This window comes from Emys orbicularis, chromosome 5 (assembly GCF_028017835.1).
Source record: "Emys orbicularis isolate rEmyOrb1 chromosome 5, rEmyOrb1.hap1, whole genome shotgun sequence".
NCBI classification, from domain to species: Eukaryota; Metazoa; Chordata; order Testudines; family Emydidae; genus Emys; species Emys orbicularis.
Genome location: NC_088687.1, coordinates 29364376 through 29382873, shown reverse-complemented (window position 1 = coordinate 29382873; position 18498 = coordinate 29364376). Strand labels below are relative to the sequence as shown.

The window sequence follows — 18498 nt, the reverse complement described above, 5'->3', positions numbered from 1 at the left end:
ATTTTTTCCCGAGAACTCCCTGTAACATTTCGTGAACCCCAGTTTGGGAACCACTGGTGTAGACTGACCTGAAACAAAGACCCAAGTTGCATAGGTCGCCTCCTCCCAGGTTAACGTAGAATGAGGTAAACATATCACTGATCTGGTTGGTACAGAGTAGAAGATTCACCCAGTGGTACTGTATCCGAGCCAGACGGGAATATGAAAACATGAAAGTTGCCTGTCTGGGCAACACACTGGAGGAATGCCAATTCAAGTTTTATGCAGTTCTCTCACTCTTCTTGTGCATAAATTGGCTCAAGTGACAAGCCATTCAAAAGGATCAAAATAGGCCTCACAACTTCACTTCCAAACAAGCACATGCTGATAATGATGGACAATATGTTGGCAAGTCATGTCAAGAAACATGGAGGTCCCTAGGTCCAAAACGCTTCAGAGGGAAACTAATGTATTTTTCACGTGGGCTGAAAAACACCCTTTTTACGCAAGAGTGCTTCACATCTGGGAGAAGGGTGATGTAAGGGGAGACTAGCTAAGTGGACAGACTAGGAAGAGTGGAATCTTCACCATTAGGTCTTCAGGAATCTGAAGTTTTTCAGGCAGCAGCCGTGGAGCTCTCTTCACCCATGGACAGTACCAAAGTTGCCCAGGTTCTACTCCTGGATAAAGAGCAAAAGGTGGTGATAAGTTGGGCTATTTAACAAATGGCCCATCAGCCTGCTCTATATGTCCCATGTAGTTTCTGCATTTTGCTGGCTACCATGTGCAAGGGAGAAGAGAATTGGGGGGAGAAACCTGATCCCACAAGCTCTTTAATGGCCAAAACAAGCTGGAGACCATAAGAGAAGACCTGCCTTGTGGTCTACCTATTCGAGAAAGACCCTCCTTTCTCAGGGTGCCAGCATTCTATCACAATGCAGACAGGCTGAGACTAGCTGCCTGTTACTTAGAAAGGTGAAGATGGAAAAAGAGGATGCTTGTAGCTCATTCTGTTGGATCTCTAATTACATATGGGTGTTGCTTCTGATCTTAAAACTTTTGTCTGTGAAAGTGTGGTTGTTGTTTTTTTAATAAATGTAGATTGGTTAGTTTGTATATTTAGATGTAGATAATGGCTTATCTTAATTACATTGATTTTATTTATAATTTAACAGGGAGAAAGCCCAGGAAGCAGTCATAGGTAAGACATTGTGTTTCAAGAGCTTTTCTTTTATAAACTTATGTCCTCTTCCATCATGTCAGTCAAGTTACATATGACCAGCAAAATTCATGCTGACTTTTCACTTAACTGACGCCTGAAAATTCTAATGCCAGACAGTTACCCAACATCAGTGGATAACTGTGAACTTACAAGATATTAATATTAGTGGTGGTAATTTATTTTAATATAGTTTAAAATACTTTTTAATGGAATTTAGTCAACAGTAAATCCATAATTTTTTGTAACCCACCTGATTTTTATATTTAATTCTGAAATGATGAACCCACACCTTAAATCTACTAGTTTTGCAAAGCTTACATTTATGTGGCATTCACAGCCACTTGGATCTGACTAACACAGCAAATAGCACCACAACCACAGGGGGATGTTTTTCTCCACTGCCTTTGGGGCACATGCATAGACTGTGCGGTGAGGATGATAGGAAGCAAGATGCAGTGATCTTGAAGGGGCGAGGATGGAGGGTCCCAGAGCTCAGGCTCCAGCTCCAGCCCCAGCCCAAACATCTACACAGCAATTTTTTTTAGACCCGCAAGCCCAAATCAACTGACCTGGGTCAGCCACGGCTGTGCCATGGGTCTTCTATCCCTGAGTAGTGTACCTTTTAGAGTGCTCTGTGCAGTTATGGCAGCCTGTGGCTTGGGTATTGAATCTAGCACCCCAGACTTTGCAGTCAGTCACTGGAGTTTGCCTGCTATCAGACCCTCACTGCACAGCCTGCAGGGGAGGAAAAGCCAGAGAGGCAGTGGCAGAAGAGGACAGAGGGGGAATGCAATGGAGGAAGATCATCCCCGGAAGGTCCGGGCCCAGGTCTGGCCAAGGTAATTAAGGACCATAGGTAGCTTTCCCAGGACTGATCCTCCCCTTCGTACTTGAGAGTGCGGGTCAGGAATACAATAAGCAGGGCTGTAGAGAGGTCCCGGTTTCATGGAGGTGGGGAGGCAGGGATAGAGGTCTTGGACTGGTTCTGGAAGTGGGGAGAGGGAAAGGTCCCAGTTTCTGGGTGGGGTGGGGGGTCCCTATTGCTCTAACATTCACAGAAGTGTATCTAAAATTCATCACAAGCATTCAAAGTGCTAGGCTAGACGAGTCCCCCTCCCCCAACTGTATTTAGCTTTACACCTTTGGCACTAGAGGCTGATCCAAGCAACATTCTTAATTTTTTTTCATAAACACCCCAAAAAATCTCAAAGCAGGTTGGCATCTGAGTCAATAGAAGGACTTCAAATAAATCAGTATAAAGCAACAATTTTTTTCAGTAGTCTAGAACAGAAAAATCTTAAATATCTTGAAGTATCCTTCTAAATTTTAAAAGTTTCAACTTCTTTAAAAGGCTTTGGCACTTGGCTTTTTGTTTTCCTCACAGGTATTCAACTTTGTTCACAATGTAGATATTTTCTAAAAGTATATTTCAGTGATTCTGCATAAAAATATTTTTAAACTTAATTGCATGTTAGTAAATTAATTGAAGGTAGATCTGTATAATATACAGCAAGATTGCTGATGTTTGAGTTTATTAAACATTTACTTTATTTAAACTACTGGTGCAAAGTTAAAAACAAGTAGCCTTTATTTAGGCATACAAAGATAAAACAATGCAGAAGCTTTGTCTGCATTTCCTTTACCTGACTTCCTTAAATATCTTGCTTTTTTAAATCTGTAGCTTTGGTTTTTGTACTGTAGGTCAGTTAAAAAAAAAAAAAATCCCCCTCTAACATCCCACAAAAAATAGTTTGACAAACATTCCGCTAGTTGTGGGGGGAAATCTGGACACGAACAAGGTTCCAGTGAATTCCCCAGTGCTCTGTAATCCTACAGGCTTATACCACTCACTCAATCTTAACTTGGTCCCCTAATATTTACAAAAGTATATACAAATGTTACAATAACAAATTACTAAAATTATAAAATCTTTCTATTCCATGAATTCATATCCAACATGCTATAACATTTAATATGTCCTGCAACGTTATCACTTGATTCTGCAACTTCAGCGGGCGCCGTGTTGGCACAACAACTTGTCTTCAAGAGTGGGGCCTTGCTCCCTGTGAAACACTGTGTGTTCCTTGCTTAGTTGCTACATAATACAAAGTGCACATATGGTTACATAATTTTAGGGCACGGTATAATCAACATGAAACAGAGCCTCCATTCCAGTTCTTTTAATAAAAACATTGTTCTGCTCCTCCTACACTTTGATCTGAGAGAATATTTTGAGCTCGGATATAACTTCAGTTACCCTGGGACGACTATCCTTTTGAAATCTTTACTACATATTAAATAATATGTAATCAAAAATATGTCCAATATTTCTATTAGAGAATAGAAAAAGGGGACACAAATAGGATGGGACAGCAGTGAGTAAAAGGTCATACAGCACTGAGAAATTAGTTGGAATCTTTCAATCTTAATTTCGAGGCTTTTATCCTTCTCTTAAAAGTGGCATAATTTTTGTAAAGGGTGAATTCTTTTTTGGGGGAATGCGATTTCATTTAAATACACTTTAATATCACATTGCCTTTAATAAATGTGTTATCGTGGGGATGTAGAGATAAATAGTAATGCACGACAAGCTAGGGTGTAAATCTACCTTGCTGTGCATTAACTGTCTGTGTGGACCACACTCTAAAAGTTCCCTAGAGTGTACTTTGATCTACTTCCATTTCACTAGGGAAGATTTAATGCACAGTAACAGGGTCCACATGACAGTTAGTGCATGGCATACTAGTATTAGGTAGATTTACACCCCAATTTGCTGTGCATTAACTGTTCGTTTAGGTAAGCCCTGTAACTTTAAACCTTGTTTTAGATATGAACTGTACTTTCAGCCTGCTCCTATGTTTGGATTAAGGGGCCAATCAAGTTAGAACTTCAGATCAGAAGGCTGGCTGAACAATTCAGAATTATAAATTAACTGCTTCCTTCTTTCCCTCATTAGTGTACTTCCATTTATTAGGCTTGTCTTATTAGTTCCAAGTCTAACTAATAATTTACTAAAGAGTGCCACTGTTTTTTCTCCCTCTTCAGACCTCTGACGGAGGAAGAAATTGCTGATCTGAGAGAGAGACATTATGATTCCATTGCTGAAAAACAGAGAGCATTTGATATGAAACTTCAGTCAGAGGTAGATAATTATGGTGGTTGTATGACTTGGATAATTTTATGATTATAAATAATGGCCTAAACAAGCAAAACAAGTTTTAATTTGTGGCAAATCATTGTTCTTGCATTTATCGGTTAACAGGATTTTTAGTTGGCCAGGTACTGTAGCTGTGCAATTAAATTTGTATGAAAGATGATCACTTAATTCATTTATTGCTTAATTAAATGGAAAATATAATAAATAAGATAGATAGTCCTCTATAGAGAGCTGTTTAAATTCAAAATATGCCAGCCTTTTTCCTTTGGAAAGGAAAAATGTGCTATGTATTTTATTCCACTTATTTAGTGGGGAGGAACAAAATTTTTTTTTTTTTTTTTAAATGAAAGAACCTAATTCATCATGTCTGCTTTTAACATCATATCCCATTAACAATTAATGGGATATGATGTGGAAATTAGTGATCGCTTCCAGATGAACACCTCTTTAAATGTAATACAAATTCATCTCATGTTTAAAACTAGTTTTATAATGTATATGGTCCTCCATAAAACGCCCTTATGTATTTAAAACAGCTCACTATTTTCCCAGTAGCTGTCTTTGTTTTAACAGGGTAATATATATCTGACTCAATTTCATTAGTTGTTTGAAAGAAGAAACTAGCAGACTTGCAATACTTTGCATATAATGATGATCAAGAAAATGGTAAGAAAATCTGGTAGTTTGCTTTTTGTTTGTCTTTTTATGGGTAACTTTTTCTTTTAATTTAGTAAACTTATGTTTTTATTCATAGGAAGATAGATAGGTTCTGCTTTTGTTAACCCTTATTATTTTGTTCATATACAGTTAGCCTTACAAGAGGAGAAGTTAAGAATAGAAGAAGAGGCTTTATATGCTGCACAACGTGAAGCAGCCAGGGCAGCAAAGCAGAAAAAGCTCTTGGAGGTGAGGGGAAAAAGACCCCAATACATATCAGAGCTTCTGTTCTATATTTTTGTGTACACAGATGATCATAGCTTCATTTATTTTCTCAGAAGTAATTTCTGAGATGCAGCTTGGTTTGTAGTAGTGTCTATTTTCATGCATAGTCCCTGAAGTCTAGTATCAAGTATTTTTATAGCAGAGGAGCGCATGTGTTGCATAAAACATCTGTGCCTATGAATAGTAGCAGTGTTAAATGCCTAGTGCCTGTTGCTATTGAGATTAGAGTCAGCTGACACTTAGCCTGGATGTCTTAAAAAAAAAAATGGCTTTTTGTTTTCTGTTTATCCAGTAGACAGTTGCTGGTCTGTCTTCTGTGATACTTTGACTTCTTCATGCAAGTGTGGTTATATGAATAATAAAAATCATACTGTATTTTAGCCCATAATTGTTAGTACATACATTTTTCATCTCAATTCATTAACTAAAAGATGAGTATAAATTGTCTAATTATATGAAGTGTCTGCAAATTTAAAAGAACACTTAGAACTGTACGTCTGACTTTTTTCAACATCCATTTAAATGCTGTTTGTGACAGTGGTTACAGTATGCCCAAGAGAACAAAACTTCCCAAACACAGTTTACATGTTAATTACAGACCGTTTTAAAAGCCCATGGGTAGACTCACTGAAGAAAGTTAAACTCGTGAAAAATGAATCGCTGCAGTCAACAAGACATTAGGTGGGAGCCCATTTTAGGACTAACTACCATTCAACCTTTTCTTATTGAAAAGTTAGTGCAGTAGTTCACTAAATGAGCAGTGCTACCAGCAAGAGTCTGACATGATGATCATGGCCAGCTCACAGTTCATGGGACACTATAGGGCAAAGATGAGATCTAGTTTTCTTCCAGTATCAAATGTTCCCAAATAGTTTCGAGATGCCTTTCCAGCATTTTTTCCTCTTTTTTTGCAATTACTATGTTCTCTATTCTTTCTCAATGGATTTTTCTCGCCTTCTGCTTTTTTTAATTCTTCTGTCTTTGGTCTCTTTAAGGTCACCCATCAGTAATTTGTTTTATGCATAGGACTGTAAAAGTTCTTCAGGAGAAACCCTACCAAATGCCCTGTTCTGAAAACTGGTCTTTCTTACCCAGATCCTAGGACATCTATAATGCACCTTTTTGTTTTTAAACAGACTACCTTGTTGGAAAAGGTTGAATGACATTAATCAACAGGGAGTGGAGATGGGGAGGAAATTAGTTACTCTTCAAAAAGTCTCTAAATCTTATTTTTGTTTTTTAGTTAAAAATATAGTCATGTGGCTACAATTAAAAGAAAATGGTAGAGTTCTAATCTTGTTTTAACCGTCTTAAAAGCACATTTCAGGGATATGAGCTCAAGTTCTGACATGGTCCAAATAAACTAGAATTCAGTTATATAAAATTCACAATCCAACTCTTATGTCCGCCTGAAATCCATGCTTGGGTCAGGCATCAGTCTGTTAATTCAACAAACAGGTGAATCATTGGAAATATGACAACATATGAACCTGATTTGACCACTGTTGCTTATGTTAAATACATCTTGTATAGTTCATTTGTTTCTAATAGAAATACAGGTTAAGGTACTAAATGTGAGTACAGGTGACATAATCAAGTTCTGCAAAACAAAACAATAATTTTGAAATACTTGCGTATCCTGGGATTTACCTTCTAATTTATAGAACAAGTTTAAAGATGGATCTGCTTCATACAGTAGAAACCAAACATCCAGCTTTGCTTAATACCTCTACCTCGATATAACGCTGTCCTCGGGAGCCAAAAAATCTTACCGCGTTATAGGTGAAACCGCATTATATCAAACTTGCTTTGATCCGCCGGAGCGCGCAGCCCCGCCCCCCTGGAGCGCTGCTTTACCGCGTTATATCCGAATTTGTGTTATATCGGGGTAGAGGTGTATATGTGATCCTTTCCTTCCTCCTATCCACCTTCTCTCATTCACCAAGTATCAATAAGAAATGCACTTTCTCCATAACTTCCAAGTTCCTCACTACATTCAGAATCTAGTTGTGCTAATACATTACCTGCCACATACTCCACAGTGAGAAAATGCTTTTGTGCCAAGAAAAGGCATTGTCATATTGGAGTCTGGTATTAAATAAAAATTTTCACTAGACCCATTCAGCCCTTCAGAAAGAGCTCTACTACAGCCATGTTAAAGTGCTTGAATTAATCTTTTGTTTTACTACTCACACTTTTGTCCTTTTTCTCTCCTTTATGTGCCTGAGAAAATATATTTGCTACACACCTGGGCTCTCGCTACTAAAAATTAAACTTGCTCATTTCATTTCAGCTTTCTATATAATCAAAGTGAAGTCACACAGATTAATTTAATTAAATCAGTTATGAAACTGACCAGCAGGTACCTGGCTGGCCTTACATTTTTATCCACAAATTTTTCTCTCTGGGATTGTGGGGATGGAGATGTTAGTCATCTTAAAACCAAAAACTGTTAAAAAATGAGTGAAACCCTATGCCCATAAAATACACATCTTGAGGCCATAAAAGGAATCCTATTACTAGGTTGTATCTCATATTCTCAACCTGTTTACACATAAGGATACAAAGAAGGCTTTAAACTGCAGAATTTAAAGGAACCAACAAATAGTAAAGTTTTTGTTCATGCAAATCAAACACTTTATCCTGATATATAAAAATAGAAATATATGTGGCAATATTCCTTGTGCTGAGGTAATGTAAGGAAATAAAATTGCTTCTTTAAAAGTAGATTTTCTTTGTCAGATTAAAGATGTTTTCTATTGAACATGTACTAAGGACAGAACAAAACATCCAAATTGTCATATCTCAACTGCTTTTAGAAAGTACTATGCTGAGATAAGAATAACTGAGAAGGAAAGACACTATGGTGAATAACCACTCTTATTTTCATGCTTGCAAGTAAGATGGTGCCTCATGATCACATTTCTTGTGTGCAAAATGGGTTAAAAGGAAGAAGGCTCTTGCCCTTCAAGTTAGAAGGAACTGGTACTTCTGTGGAGAGAATATACTCATCCTCTGAGATTAAGAAGAAAAAGTTATTTTTATCTGACAAATACTTCACCTACTTAAGAATCTGTATTAATATAATCAAAGTCCTGTCTCTTTCCCAGCTGAATTGGGGGAACTGGGATAATATTTTTAGGCCTTGCAACAGGGAGGTAGTCGATCCCAGGAGGTTGAAACTTGTTTTAATATTTTTAACTATAATATGAAGGGTATTAAGTCTGTTTCTTCAGAGTGATTTTTGAAAACTTCCTGATATATGACAACTTACACTTTGTTTGGTAGCCACATAGACTACAGAGGATTATGCAGCGAGCACCAGCAGCTAATAATGGAGAATATCAAAGGTAAGATGTGAAACAAAATACTATTTTTTTTATTAATGACTAGTAGTGGGGGAGTTTTCAGCAACTGAGGATGTGTTCTTTCCCATCTTCCCCCATCTGGCTGTTTCAAATAAGGGATATTTTTATTCTGAAAATGCTGTTTTCCCCTCGCCACTAAAAAGTAGCCATTCTTGCATGTCATCATCATACTTACACACCATATTGCATTCCTACTGCTATCCTCTGGAGTTACTGGAATAATGCATGCAAAATGCTATTCCAGTCTAGAGTTACCCGAGTTATCCCTTTATCTGATGTCTTTCATGATTCAAATTTGAAATCTGCATTATAACTGTAAGTGAGTCAAACCTGTAATAGAATGGTGTCAGAGCTTTGTGCTCTCTGCTGTTACAAAACATTTTGTTAGTGAAAATAAACTCATGATTTTTATTAGCACTAGTATGGGGAGAGGTGGCAGAGGAGGGAATCAAAGAAACAATATTGGGAGCAAATGGGCAAAGAAAGTGAGGCAAGCAACCACATTTTGAATGGATCAGAGGGGAATTATATACTTGTTAAGGAGACCAGAGAGAAGATGGTTGCGGTAATCACAGTGAGAGATGAAGAAAGCCTGAACTAGTTTTAGCTGTGTGCATGGGGTGTGGGAGGGGGGATTTTTGAAATACCATGGAGGAAGAAAATGAGGATTTGGATACTGGATGCATAGGGTAAATGAGAGAGAGAGAGAGGAGTCAAAGATAAACTGCCAGGTTATGGGTCTGAGATGACCGAGATGAAGGTGGTGTTAGTGGTGAAAGAGAATGAGGGAAGAGGAGTGGATATGGGAGGAAGGTTCAGGGAGTCCAGTTTTAGCCATGTTAAGTTACCTGCAAGTTATCAAAGGAGATGTTAGAGAGCAGGGATGTAAGATTGGAAGGAAGGAGACAAATATGTAGTGGAATGTAATTTTGCAAGTCATCTGTATAAAGATGGTAGCTGAAACTGCGTGAGCAGACATGATTTCTTAAGGTTAACAAGAGGGTGCCATGTACAATGCTCTGTGAGATCCCCATGAAAAGTGAGATATGAGAACCTATTTAAAGATGCTAATTCATATAGTCTTTTTAAAATGGTGAACCTATAAATATGCTAGAAAACTGTAAATGCTAGGCTTGATCACTGATACCTCTGGATATAATAAGCAAAATGTTGTTTTTACAGCTCAGTGGCAGAGGAGGAGTTTGATTGTTCTTTGAGAAATATAAAGCTCCACTATGAAGCTTTTCGAAGTAGCAGTAAGTGATTTTCAAAATACATTTTGAAATTAGATGTTCTATAAATAACCGTGGAGCAAATTGTGTTTGAATATCCTTCTCCGAAGAAAAATCTCCTTGTTTTCCCACGTTTGGGTCTATACTTCTGTATAAGACAAGGTAGGAACTTCTGTTCCTCTTGGATTTTTGAGCTGTGGAGGCATCTGGAGATGTACTTCATATACCCTTTAGACAGGTGCCTGTACTGTATCCAGCACTCAAAGTTGTTTCATCTAATAAAACGAGTTTTGAACTAGCACCCAAACTGAGCTCCTCAGGCTGACTTCTACTGGTTATCCAGGGTTTTCCAGGCACTGAAGTGGCAGTGTCCCACAGAGACATCCAGAGAACACCTAGGTGTTGCAGGAGAAGGTCCTGTATATCAGTGGTTTTCAACCTGTGGTCCGTAGATTCCTGAGGGTCCGCAGACTATGTAAGATTTCCATTCCAAATTTTTTAGGGTTCTGCAAATGAGAAAAGGTTGAAAGCCATTGCTGTATATGGTACTCTCACCCTTGAATCAGTTCTGACCCAGTACCCCATTATCTTATTAATGGGCTTTGCATTGTTGGAAGCGCAGTCTCTGAAGTGTAAAAAGAGTATCTGGCTGCTTGTAATTAAGGATCCTGTAGAACTCTAGAAATCCTTGTTAACCCTGGCCAGATTCCAACTTGGATAATTGCATTCTATGTCTAAATCCCTGTGTAGTTTTAATTGGATACAGTATTCTTCACTGTCGTACCTTAATTGTTTAATGTTGTGAACTGTTAAAAAGCTGTTGTATGCTCTCCCAAAGGAGGATACATTTCATTAAATTAGTGGATGGAAGTGATTCATCAAATAGTGATGCTGAGGCTTAATTTTAGTTGGTTTGCAAGGTGCTTAGATTCTAAGTAAAAGTTGCTGTGGATATGTGATAGTTTTGGCTATTAAATCTTGAACCCAAATATGTATGTGAATTAAAAACACCTTCTTGATGTAGGACTTTCATCTGATGCTACCATTCTGACACCAAACACGGAGAGCAGCTGTGACTTAATGACCAAAACAAAATCAACAAGTGGAAATGATGACAGCACTTCACTAGATCTAGAGTGGGAAGATGAAGAAGGTACTTACTCTGTCATACCGTACTGTTTGTCATACAAACCTTGTATAGGTCAAAAACATTAACCATTTCAATGACTGTATGTAGTTTGACAACACCAAAAAATGCTGTTTCTTCTAAAGAAGAAAATGGCTTAAAACATTTTGAGCATGCTTTTTTAAATGTGTGATTTATTCTCTTTTAAGATCACAACTGGTGATGAAGATGATGATTTTGTCATAGGAAGATTAGCTTAAATACGTTTATTAGAATAACTCTAATATTTTCACGTGTCTGAGCAATGAAAACTAAGTTCCTTAGAGTCTTTAGCAAATTTGCTTCAGGTTTCAACATCGCGTGGTAACCTCACTAGTAGTAAACCTGCAACAAAATATAACAGTAAAGAAATACTGCCCCCTTGTGAGCAAGTAGCATCAGGAATTGATTACTAATGCTTGCTTTTGTTGTTTCACTACCTAGGATGTAAAAATAATTAATTTAACGGGTATGCACAATTTACGTTGGGTTTCCATTCTTCACATGAAACCCAAAAATGTAGTGATCTGGAGAAAATCTACGACTTGGTCTTAAATTCACTTTTGAAAGGCAGAATTTTCTTTTAGCTCTCTAAAAATATCCAGGCTCATATTTGAGCATATTTCTATATTGGGTGAATTTCTGCTGAAGTAACCGGAGCCTAGACAGTGATTTTTTTGTATATAGTGTTAAGTACCTTGAACTTTATCCATTAGTGGATTGGCAGCCAGTGCAGAGAGTGGGTGTTATATGCTCTCCTTGGCCTGCCCCACACAGACAGAAGGCAGGGGAAAATTGCATTTTGGACTTCCTCAAGCTTCTGGGTTCCTTTCACTGTCTTTGGTAGGGCCCACTGCTATATCCAACCAAGTGATTACAAAAGCATAGATGAACATGGTGGGTTACATCTGAAGGGGAGGTGCAATTTTCACCAGCCATAGTTGAGGGGGGAAATGCTGTTGTGGTGACTGAAATAATTTTGGCAATCTCAGAGCAATAAATCTAACTAGACCACAAACTTGTGGATTGCAGTGCTTGGCAGTCTTCAACTGATAAAGCAGTTACAGATTAAGTTGGCATTTCATTGTGACCCTTGCCAGAAACATCTCTTCCATTTTGATTGCGTTGATTTCTAGCCAGCTGGCTAAATAATGGAAAATTTATTCACATATAATTTGATGAAAAATTGCCAAAATTCAAAACTAAGTATTCAAGCAGTTATAATTGAGATCCCACTTTCTGCCAGTCATTGAGTGATTCTGCCAATGGTGGTATCTGGAACATATGAAAAGGGAGCGTATATTTAAAGTTGAAGTCATGGCTGATCACACTGCAACCCATATTATCGGATGGGCTCCCCAGTCACATTAAATCTTGAATAGAAAAAATGGCAAGGTGGATCCTTGAGAAATCCCTGCAGGGAAGAAGGCATAGTCTTCACTGCTCTGAAACAATTAGAAAAAACTGATCATGACCATCTGAATGGATTCCATCCACCCCTTCCAGGTGTCTCAGTTGTCAGAACCACTGATGCAGTGTGGAACACTCCTGAATGTCAGAGAAGTATCAACAAAGACATCTGTCCATTTGCCCCGCATAGACTGTTTAGGTACTATGTTGATGGGTGCTATCAAAATACATATGTAAGGGAGAGGCTAGATCTCATACCACAAAAAGCCAGAAAGGTTAGAAGGGTATGGAGAAAACTTTGCGTGCTCAAGTTCTTATATATGATCTGGTTATACATTTTTGCTGTTAATGAACAGGGTATTGTTCGATTGTAGACCAAAAGTATACCAATTTTTAAAATGGGTCTCTGCCTAATGGCCACCTAACTACAATAAACCTTGTGAGGGAATTAAACTTTGCGTGATCGAAAGACGTTTCCAAGTTAGGGAGCTCTGAACTAAGGCTTCTGGGAATGTCTAAGTTTGTCTATATACTTTTTACTTCATCTTCAAATTAGATGATTAGTAGTGGTAGTAAATATTTATATTATGATATTGCCCTAAAGACCAAGAGTAGACCAAGGGAAGAAGATGAGGATACATCATATATCAGATGAGTATCATGAAGAATAGTCAATAATAGTAATGTTGTGGTATCGTATATATTTGCAGCATATTTCATTCTGTTTGGTATAGTAAATTGTTAAAGTGTTGTAGCCAATGCAGGGGAATTCTAGATTAGTCCTTGTCCTAACAGATAAAGAGAAACTGATCTCAGAAGTAAAAGTTGATAGCTTAGGTACAAGTGATCATGACTTGATCACATTTATAATGTGCAAACAGAAGAAAGTCCAGACTAGTAAAAAATAAACTCGCACACACATATATATACATATAGTTAGTACTTAAGTAGGGCCAATTTCACAAAGCTGAAAACAATTGTGAGCCAAATCTGCTGGGAGGAAGAATTTAATTAGAAAAATGTGAATGATGATTGGGAGTCATTTAAGAACCTTATTAGATGCTCAAAAATCCACAATTGAGGAAGAAGGCTGTGCTGGATAAAAAACCAGCATAGTTTAATGCAGAAGTGAAGGCAGCTATAAAAAAATTATTTAAAACAAATGGAAGAAAGGGGGAGGTTCATGGTAATGGATATAAATCAGAAATTAGGAATTGTAAAAAATTGATAAGTAAAGGTAAGAGATTTCTCCTTGTATCCATGGCCAGCAGAGTTAAGGACATAAAGGAGTTTTTTAAATATATAAAGAATCCTGACAAACGTATTAGTCCATTACTAGAGGGAAATGGTAGCATTATCAGTAATAATGCAAAAAAGGCAGTGTTCAAGAAATATTTCTGTTCTGCATTTGGGGGGAAACAGATGATGCAGTCTCATCTTAAAGTTACTCTTGGGGGAATTCTGTGCCAAAAAATTAAGAAGTCTGTGCACAATATTTTAAAATTCTGCATATTTTATTTGTCAAAATAACACAATATAATCACACTAGTTTCAATTATTTTGAATAATTGAATCAAAATCAAAATACCTGTCAGCAAGTATGTCTGTAACAAAATAGACAACAAAAAAAGATTCAGGAAATGTTTTTGGACAAATAGATTTACTGAGCATATTAATACAGAACTTTGAGTAATTCATTTAAACTACAATACAGAAACTTATTTCCTGGACCCCTCAGAAGCAGTGCAAAGGCTTAGGGGGAGTCAGGGGTAACGGAGGAACTGATGGAGATGAAAGTAATTTCTGGGAAGGCGCCTGGAATGTTGTTGGATGTGGGTGGGAGAAGTATGGAACAGGTGTTTTTTGGGGGGGAGGGAGGGGGAATTGTGAGGGAGTGGGGGATCCTTCTCTATGCAGACCTTGGCTGATCCCTAGTCTCTCCCATTCAGTTAAGCACATCTGCTCCATCCCCATGTGTCCCAGCACCCCCACTCCCATTTAGGCCCTGCCCTAGTCTGTTCCCCCTCTCCCCCCCCCCCCCCCATATCCCATGCCTCCTCACCTGGCCCCACAGACAGGGCACTGTGAGGAACGTAGCCTCTCTGCCTTCCTATCCACTGCTGCCTGTTACATCCGGTGAGCCGGCTGCCCTTTGTTCTGGTGCCATAGCAGCCCCGGTAGGCGAAAGATGTGACTACAGTGGCTCTCTGGCAGAATGTATTTTCTGCAGAGGGAAAAAAAATCTGCAGGGGACATGAATTCTGCGTGTGTGCAGTGTTGCAGAATTCTCCCAGGTGTATACAGTGATGGTAACACTCTCTTTCCATTTCACTAGTATCTCTGTAAGTTGTTAAACAGAAGCTACTAAAGTTGGCATTTTTAAACCAGCGGGTCTAGATAACTTGCATCCAAGAGTTTTAAAAGAGCATGCTGAAGAGCTCATTAAACTGTTAATGTTGATTTTCAATGAGTCTTTGAATACCGGGGAAGTTCCAGAAGACTGGAAGAAAGCTAATTTTTTAAAAGGGTAAATGGGATGACCTAGGTATTCATAGGCCCATCAGCCTGACGTCAATCCCAGGCAAAACAGAGTAGCTGATATGGGACTCAGTATAAGTTTATGAAAAATAGATCCTGTCAAACTAACTTGACATCTTTTTTTGATGAGATTACAAAGTTTGGTTGATTAAAGGTAATAGTGTTGATGTAATATACTTAGACTTCTATAAGGCATTTTACTTGGTACCGCACAACATTTTGATTAAAAAACTAGAATGATATAAAATTAACATGGCATATATTAAATGGATTACAAACTGGCTAAATGATAGGCCTCAAAATGTAAATGTAAAAGGTGGATCGAGTGCGTATGTCTCCAGTAGGATCCTGTGGGAATTGGTTCTTGGCCCTATGCTATTTAACATCTTTATCAATGACCTGGGAGAAAACATAAAATCATCACTGATAAAGTTTGCAGATGATACAGATTGGGGAAGCGGTAAATAATGAAGAGGACAGGTCATTGATTCGGAGTGATCTAGATTGCTGGAGGACAGTTTACCAAGCAAACAATAACACATAGCCATATTAAAACACATAATGTATATATCTTGGAACAAAGAACATAGGCCATACTTACAGGATGGGGAACTCTATTCTGGGAAGCAAGGACTCGGAGGGAACCAGTGACTTAGAAAAAGATTTGGGGGTTGTGGTGGATAATCAGCTGAACATGAACTCCCAATGTGACGCTGTGGCCAAAAGAGCCAACGCAATCCTGGGATGCATAAACAGGGGAATCTCAAGTAGGGTTGTAAAATAGATGTAAAATAACTTCTGTATTTGGCTTTGGTGCAACCACTCCTGAAATACTGTGTCCAGTTCTGGTGTCCATAATTCAAGGAGAATATTGATAAATTGGAGAGGGTTCAGAGAAGAGCCATGATAATGATTAAAGGATTGGAAAACATGCCTTATAGTGATAGACTCAAGAAGCTCAATATATTTAGCTTAACAAAGAGAAGGTTAAGGGGTGACTTGATTACAGTCTGTAAATACCTACATGAGGAATACACATTTAATAATGGGTTCGTCAATCTAGCATAGAAAGGTGTAACATGATTCAATGGCTAGAAGTTGAAGCTAGACAAATTCAGACTGTAAAGAAGGCGTAAACTTTTAACAGTGAGAGTAATTAACCATTGGAACAATTTACCATCACTGATATTTTTTAAATCAAAATTTGATCTTTTTCTAAAAGATTTGCTCTAGGAATTATTTTGGGGAAGTTCTATGGCCTGTGTTATACAGGAGGACAGGCTAAATTATCACAATGGTCCCTTCTGGCCTTGGAATCTATGAATTTACTGATATTGTCTATTCTTGCTCTGAATATCTTTATGGTAAACAAGTTGTCACATACAGTTAACATGGAACTGCAATAAAGTTACACTGTCATTTCACCTTGTTAACAGTATAACTTGTTAAAGGATACTGTGTATCTTTCTTGATGACACCTTCAGTGAAGTGTCAGTAGCAAAGGAACAAAGAGATTGAAATATTGCTAAACTTCACAAGTACCCAGTGAGTGGATGTAAACTTTTTCCTGGAATCTCAAGTGATAAAGGGTGTTCATTATATAAATAGCATACTACAAGTAAGACTCACTGCAGTAATCCAAGTTTAAAATGAGAGGGATTTAATTAGGAGGGTGGAGTAAACCTGACCATAATGAGAACAGAGGCACAGTAAATCTTTTATTGCCTCTGCAAGCTTTCACTTCTTTCCATTGGCAGAGGAGACAGTTTATACACCTCTGGAGATAATGCAGCATTCTCTGCATTGCTAACATCCCTCTCTTTTGGAAAATCTCTAACCTGTTATGCAAATTTCTGATCAGCTTGGCTTACTTTGTGTATGTATCTTGAATTTGTCCTCTTTGTATAAAGCAAAATGGTATCTGTGTCTAGGGAAACACAATTTCTGAACTTCAGAATCCATTTCACTCGGTGAAGATTTCTTCTGCTATCACTGTGTCAGGAAGCTACAAGCAGATACATTACTACAGATCATATGATTTAACAGGAGTTAGTAGCTTTCATAGAAATTTCATGGAAGCAGAAGGTTTTTAATATGTCTGTATATGTTCAGAATACATACATACCTATCAAGTAGAAAGGGCAGCAGATTGGTTAGTGGGAAAGACTGTCAACAAACCTGATCCTATTTAGCCATGCTTCTTGCCTTCTTTTAAAAAAAAAAAAAAGGCTAGAAAATAGTTTCGTTATCAAACAGGTAATCAATTTCCTTGTGGCCAATTAACGACTAAAGAAGGTATTGATGCCCTTACTTGCATTGACATGAACAAGACTGCTTGCAGAGTGAGGTACTAGTCAGTAAGAGCAAAAGTATCAGAATCTGGCTCTAAATGTGTTCTTGTTAGCATTTAATATTTTAGCAAAAATGTGATGACACATTCTCCTCTTCCCTTAGTGTCTGCCCCCCCACTCGTCCCCCCCGCCAAAAAAAAAGTTGTGGCTTTTTAAAAGTTATCTTAAATTGCAGGCATGAACAGAATGATTCCAATGAGAGAGCGCTCTAAAACAGAAGAAGATATACTTCGAGCAGCACTAAAATTTAGCAGCAAGAAGACAGGAAGTAATCCAACCTCAGCTTCTGATGATTCAAATGGTTTGGAGTGGGAGAATGATTTTGTTAGTGCTGAGATGGATGATAATGGCAATTCAGAGTATGCTGGATTTGTGAATCCTGTAATAGAACTGTCTGCGTCAGACATAAATAAATCCGATGCTGATCAACAAGACAGATAGTGAAATTGTGTGGCTGTTGTTAATGGCAAAATGTTTAAAGTTAAATGGAGTGTACAGAAATGTGAGGCTTGTGTAAGAAAAGGAAGGAAACCATATTGTAATGCTCATTAGCAAGGAATGGGAATGATTTGTTATCTGAGTTACTTCAGAATTAAGTGCAATTTTATCATCTACCTTATAAATGTTTATGAAAATACTGGGGTGATTCTATCTTGTATATTTCTGGAAATTTGGGATTCGTATAAAATTATCTGCACTAATTTAAGATTCACAGCTTGACATACCTATATTTTAACTAGCCACTTTATTTCAGTGTATTTCTCCTGATTTGTTTTACATGTCATTGACCTAATATTTATCTTGAAAATAAATATCCTACATAAGTTATCTTAATACTTAAATGTCTTAAGTGGTGGGTGAGGATCTGTGGCCTGCAATGTGCAGGAGCTCAGACTAGATTATCATGATGGTCCCTTCTGACCTTAAAGTCTGAGAATGTGAAAGCGGTGAGAGATTACTTTTATAAATTGCCTTTTTCCATTATCTATTTGATTTGTTCTTTAACATAGGGAGGCCGAGTCAATAGTTTATCACATGTGAAATTGTCTATTTGCAATTGGTTTATTACCTCAACTTATTTCTTACCTTTTTTTAATTTGAATTATTTTCTTGTACCAAGCATAATGATTCCAA

General features: G+C 37.7%; 1 protein-coding gene across 1 annotated transcript in view; it reads left to right on the top strand.

Moving 5' to 3' along the window:
- Positions 1-17805, top strand: part of AP1AR (adaptor related protein complex 1 associated regulatory protein) — a 29322-nt gene extending 11517 nt beyond the window's left edge. Inside the window, exons 4-10 of the mRNA XM_065405499.1 lie at positions 1155-1180; positions 4247-4343; positions 5166-5264; positions 8589-8650; positions 9851-9924; positions 10925-11053; positions 17540-17805. Coding sequence (XP_065261571.1) covers positions 1155-1180; positions 4247-4343; positions 5166-5264; positions 8589-8650; positions 9851-9924; positions 10925-11053; positions 17540-17805 — 753 coding nt within the window. The remainder of the gene's footprint in view (positions 1-1154; positions 1181-4246; positions 4344-5165; positions 5265-8588; positions 8651-9850; positions 9925-10924; positions 11054-17539) is intronic.
- The last annotated feature ends 693 nt before the right edge of the window (positions 17806-18498 follow it).